At 70.5% G+C, this 5,903-nt stretch overlaps 1 protein-coding gene across 1 annotated transcript in view; it reads right to left on the minus strand.

Moving 5' to 3' along the window:
• The window catches only part of ZBTB7B (zinc finger and BTB domain containing 7B), a 1,885-nt gene extending 1,269 nt beyond the window's left edge, over nucleotides 1-616 (minus strand). The window contains exon 1 of the mRNA XM_010564168.1: nucleotides 1-616. This exon is cut by the window's left edge and continues 346 nt beyond it. Within this exon, the coding sequence (XP_010562470.1) occupies nucleotides 1-613 (613 nt within the window). The 5' untranslated portion in view covers nucleotides 614-616.
• Between the last annotated feature and the right edge of the window lie 5,287 nt (nucleotides 617-5,903).

Here is a 5,903-nt window from a genome sequence, read left to right on the forward strand (position 1 = left end):
GTGGTGGGGGCCTGCCGCAGCCCTCAGCCTCGGTGGGCAGCTCCTCAGCGTGGTTGTTGAGCCGGGCACTGTGGGCTTGCAGGAACTTGCGGGTCTTCTTGCTGCGGCGGGCGGCGGGGCGGGGGGGCAGCGGGGTGGGCGCCTCACCCTCGGGGAGGGTGGCGAAAGCCTCCAGGTAGCGGCGGGCACGCTCACAGTCGCCGTCATCAGGGCCGGGCACCTCCATCCCGCTGCCCTGCAGGATCTCCACGCAGGCGGCGATCACGCAGGGGATCTCCAGCAGCTGGGCGGCACGCAGCACCTCGCCCATGTTGGCGCTGCTGATGGTGAGCGTGGCCGTGTAGGCAAACTCCAGCAGTGCGCCCAGCGCCTCCGGCCCCACAAAGTCCAGCTCGCAGACCTCCTGCCCCGGCCCCGGCCCCGCGAAGAGCTTCTTGAAGTAGCGGCTGGAGGCGGCCAGGACGGCACGGTGGGTGCGGTACTCCAGCCCCTGCGTCTTGATGGTGACATCGCAGAGCAGCCCCAGCTGCCGCTGCTCATTCAAGCAGCTCAGCAGCTCGCTGCTGTGCTCGGGGAAGGGGATGCCAATGAGGTCGTCCTCCGGGCTGGCCATCGTCCTCACCTGTGGGAAGGACAGGATGCTCACCGACTGGCACGGGAACCAGCCAAAAGACAGCACTCAGAGGAATCGTCGCGGCCGAAGCATCGGCTCTGCCACAAAGCCGGGGTGCGAGGAAATCTCCATCGCACAGGGCTTGTTGGTGGTGGCACCTTGGACTGGGGTTTTGGTGGGACACCGAACTGGGGTAGGCTGGGGGCCTGGGGGCTGCCCTAATCCCTCTACACCCCATGCCGAGGTTGGCGGGCGGCAGGTCCCCCGCCGCAACCCCCGGCGTTTCCTCCGCCGCCAGCACCCAGCCGCCCGCGCCGCCCCCCACGACACCACAGCAAAGGGGGAAATCTCGGCGTGGTGCCTTTGAACGGCGCCGAGGCGCGGCGCTTCCTGCACCAGCCCACCCACCCCCCTGGCCCCCCGGCACGGCCAGGCGCAGCTGCTGGCTCCCGGCAGCCCCGTCCTGGGAACGCGGGCCTCGCCGGCGGCGGGGATGGGTGGGCGGGCGAGTGCCGGGAAGAGGGCCCCGAGGGCCGTGGGCCGCCCCGCGGAGCCCAGCCGGGCTGGGAACGGGGGCCACGCTTCCTGCCACCGCAGATTAGGATCAGCACCCGCGCCGCCGGTTCCTGCCCCCGCTCCTGGTGAGGGCCTGCCCCCTCCCTCCCCCTTTGCCCCAGCCTGGGGCCACTCCTTGCCCAGTCAAGCCCTGCCTGCGTGAGCCGGGCCTTTCCCACGCTGTGCCTGGCAGGGCTTGGCCTCAGCTGTAAACCCGGCACTGCTGGCAGTGGCACCCGGGGTCCCCATGGTGTTGCGCTGGGGACCCACACGTCCCCATGGAGCCAGTGCAGCTGGGCGATGGAGCCTGTAGGAAGAAGGAGCCTGCTGCCCTCCTGACCCACAGGCAGGCTACGGGCAGCAGTGGCATCTCTGGTGCTGCAACCTGGCCTGCAACTCCATGCCCAGCCATGGGTAATGCCCACCCATCTCTCTGGTGCTGCTGGGTGACACCAGGGCTCCTGGGTGACATTGGGGTGGGAGGTCCATCTGGTGGCTGCAGCCCAGCCTGCACCCTGGGGAAGGCAGAGGCAGGCACACAGCACCGCCATGTCCAGGTTCTCGGTGCTGCCAGCACCGTGCCACGCCACGCTGAGCGAGCCAAGCCACGGAAGATGGCGGCATGTGGCACTGGACATCGCCGAGCCACAGCAGGCCACGTTCAGCTGTGCCAGGCCCATCAAAACTGAACCCCACCACGCCGTGCCGGCCCGTGCCAAGCCACGCTGTGCCGTTGGCGGGCGCGGGGGACGTGCCCCCTCTTGCCTGTGGAGGGGCGGCGCGGCCGGCGGCCCCCGGCGCAGGGGCCCATCCCCGCGCCGGCCGCTCCCTGCGCTTGGGCGGCCGCCAGCTGGGGCTGCCTCGGCAGGCGGCTGGGAACGGCCCCGGAGCAACCGGCTGTGGAGCCGCCCCAGCCGCTGCCGAGCAGGCCCGACCGGCAGGGCAGGCGGCAGCCGCCCCTGAAACTGGGAGCCGGGCAGTGCCGACCGCCTGGGATGACGGCGTCAGTGCCAAGCGCCCATGGCTGCCCCTCTCCATCCTCACCAGGAGCCCATCCTGCTGCAGGCTGGGGTCCCTGCTGCTGGCCAGGGCGGGGGTGAGCGGATTAGGGGTGATTAAGCCATCAGAGCCCCGGGAGCCAACAGGCAGCGACAGCCCCCGGTGGGATTAGGCAGGATTAGCAGCGGGGGAAGGATTAGGGGAGGCAAGCGCCCCACGCCAAGGCTCAGGTGGCTGGAGGGGGACGATGGGGATGTGGTGCCCACCAAGGGTGGCCTGGAGCCCTGCGGATGCCCAGGGCTGTCACAGGTAGTGGTCCCGGGATGGGGTGGCAGCACCTGTATCCTCCATTGCTGCCTCCCCCAGCTAAACCCCAATGGCAGCAGGATGGACCCCTCTGTCCCCCGGTCCCCACAGCGCCCCCGGCTCCACAAGACACCCAGGCACGGGGCGCTCAGAGGGCTCTCCCTGCCTGCAGGGCCATGGCCAGAACCCGCCAGCATGTGCCTGTCTGGGGGCTCCTGCACCAGGGGGTGCCCGGGCCGAGTGCAGCAGCCAAGGCCCTAGCCGTACCCTGGCGGGTGGCAGGGTGCTCCAAGGAACGAGCAAAGCCACCGGTCTCACTGTGTCGTGGTGCAGGCGGGAGCAGCCTCGGCGCTGCTGGTGCCGCAGAACTCACCGGTGGAGGCCCAGCTCAGCCCAGCGAGGGAGCCAGGACCCCCAGGAGCGGCCACGGGGCCGGATGCCTGCGGACGAGGGCGCAGGACTGGGGTAGGGCGGGGGCGAGGCGGCAGCAGGAGGGGGATTTTCCATCGCACCAAACCGCCCGTTATGGCTTCTTCCCCAACACCCCCACCCCCCCGCGCATCCTCCCCGCTGGAGCGAAGTCACATGCTGAGCGGGTGCTGCCATCGAGGAGATCACAGCGGCGATAAGGAAACGGGGGGGAACGAGGTGTGAGGGTGCCAGAGCCACCCCCGGCCCCCTGGCAATTGCTGGCCGGCGCCAGAGATGATGGCGTGGGGAGCACAGACCAGGGAGGAGGCTGGCAGCGATGCCCGTGCCCCCACCGCACCAGAGCTTTCTCGGTTACGTCAATGCCTGCGGCCGGGCCCGTTTTCGGCTGCAGCAGCTACACGGGGCTGGGGAAAGGGGGGGTCGCTCGCCATGCTGAGCCAGCTCCCATGCCGGAGCGCACGGCAGCAGGAACAATGCCTGCCTGGGTCACCCTGACATCCTGCCACCGGCCCGTGCCGCCTGGCACAACTGTGGCCAGCCCCCATTCACCTGCCAGCCTACCCCCTGCCCTGGGGGTTTGGCTGCCCCAGCACAGCCGCACGCAGCAGGGTGGGGGTCCAGCCCTGCAGCACTCACCCTGCGTGGGGACTGGCTACATCCCGTGCCGCTGAGCTGGGATGGCACCCCGCACACAGGCACGATGCCAGCCTGTGCCGGGCACCAGCCCCAGCTTGGGGATGGTGGGAGATGTGGGGTAGGAGAGGGTGCCTGGGAGGGTCCCCCCACCTGCTCCCCCATGGGGAAGGTGGGCAGGGGTCCCAGGGAGCGTGGCCCCCACCCCAGGCTGCTGCTGAGCGCCGCTGCTTTCGGTCACAAGAGTCACAAATGCTGTCGAGGGACTTCACAGCCGCACCGGGGAGAATGAGTCACCCAGGAAGGGGAGTGCGGCGCCAGCCATCGACTCAGCCCCCGGCCTCTCACCCCGCAGGGGCCCCTCGCCCTTTGGGAACCGGGAAGGGGACCCAGGTGTCCGGGCCATGCATCCCCCCCCCCCACCACACTGCCCTGCCTGAAGCTGGTGGGGAGCTGTGGTGGCCCAGGCACTGGCCACCATGTTGCGGGGGTTGGCATGGCTGCAGGACGGGGGGCTGTGCAGCCCCTCTGCCTGCCCAACGGGGAAGGTGGTGGGCCAGGGTCTGGCTGGACTGGTGGCCCTGAAGTGGGCATGTGCCAGAGGTGTGCTGGGGGTCCTGGTGCTGGAGGGGAGGTGGCAGGGGGAAGCGGTCTTGCTCTTTGAAAGAAGAAAACAGCGAGCAGAGACAAAAGGAAATGGTTTGAAGAGAGAAGAGGATAAACAGACCCCCCCGCCCCACAGCACCAGGGAGCGAGCCCCATGGCACCACCCTGGCCCCTTGCTGCTGTCTGGCTCCTCACGCCCGCAGTGCCACATGGAGAGCTCCCGGTCCCCAGGCACCTCAAGTGCCTCACGGGCATGGTCGTGTGCCATGGCCAAGGCACAGCAGCCATCAGCACTGAGGAAGGGGGTCCAAGCACTGTGGCCTAGGTCTGCCTCCGCACACAGCCGGCGCTGCCTGGTGCAGCTCCTGGGGCCCTGTGCCAGCCCAGCACAACAGCCGGGCTGGAGGCTGGGCACGGGCAGCCCTGCGACGGTGGAGCAGGCAGCTGCGGGACCAGAGGTGTCTCCGGCACCAACCCTGGCACCTGCAGCAGGGACAAGCAGCCGTCGGCCCAGCCGAGCCCCCACACTGGCCCTCTGCCCGCCGGCATCGTGCTGGCACCATGGCCCCCTCCTGCTGCCAAAACCTTCCCTGCAGCCCGGGCCAGGCAGAGGTGCGTCCGGCTGCCTGGCATCACCGCCGCAAGGTACGGGCCCTGCTCTGCCGGCCATGGTGACCGGGACCTCCCGTCCCGTCCCGTCCCGTCCCGTCCCATCCCATCCCACCGGCAGTGAGGGCGGTGCAGGGCTCGGGCAACGCCAGCATCCCGGCAGCCTCCCGACTGGTGCCAGAGCAGCTGTGCCCGGCCCTCCCCATGCCCAGCGGTACCACGCCGAGTTCCCACCGCTCCGGCACCTTCTCCACCACGACGGCTGGCGGTGGCTCGGTGGGCGCGCAGCTCACCTGACGCGTGTCCCGGCGTGGCTCGGCACTGCCGTGGCCGGGTCGGCGGCCTGCGAGCGTCAGGGAGGGGAAGGCAGGGTGCTGTGTGAACTTGGCCCCGCTCCCCGCTGCACTTGAGCGCAGGATCCCACCTCAAAAGGAGTCGACGCCCACACCCCGGGTCACGCACCTCCCAGCCCCACTTCCCAGAACACACACGGCATTAACCCTTCACGGCTGGTGCCGTGCCGCGGGGTGCCAACGCGGAACCGGGCAGGGGGCATCCCCCAGCCCCCTCCCGCGGGAGGAAAATCCCAGCGCCAGCAGGACGGGTGCCTCATGCCGCGGGCATCCCCTCCCCGCCATTGGTATTGCCTCCCCGCCGCCTGCCCCAGCCCCCCGCGCCGAGGCGTCAGATGGGCCCTCGCCCTCCCGCCGCCCCAAGGCAGGGCGCTGAGTGCTGGGTGCTCGCCACTGGCCGCGGCCAGCCTGGCTGAGCTGGGAGGGCGCCTGCGCTCGGCGGGAGCGGGGCTGCCACCGCAGGGCTGGGCTCAGCATGGCGTGCCGTGGCCTGCCTGGCCAGCCCCGGAGCCGCCCCCCAACCCTGCAGATGCACGTCCCGCTCTGCCCCCGAAGCGGGTCCCAGAGGTCCCACGGTGGCTGTGGGATGCCGTGACCGGGGGAGGGGGCTTGGGGATGGCCGTGGCCGGACAGCACTGCCTGGTCCCCTCCGCTCCCCGGGCAGGGGCACACGTGTACCACAGCCCCCCCTCTTGCCCCCCCCACCAGGCCCCTGGGGCCGGCTGCAGGTTCGCGCAATCCCCCCCCCGTAATTACACCCTCTGCGTCCCCAGCTAAACAGCAATTAGCAGCTCGGG

Source organism: Haliaeetus leucocephalus, unplaced genomic scaffold (genome assembly GCF_000737465.1).
Source record: "Haliaeetus leucocephalus isolate CR32 unplaced genomic scaffold, Haliaeetus_leucocephalus-4.0 Scaffold175, whole genome shotgun sequence".
NCBI lineage: Eukaryota > Metazoa > Chordata > Aves > Accipitriformes > Accipitridae > Haliaeetus > Haliaeetus leucocephalus.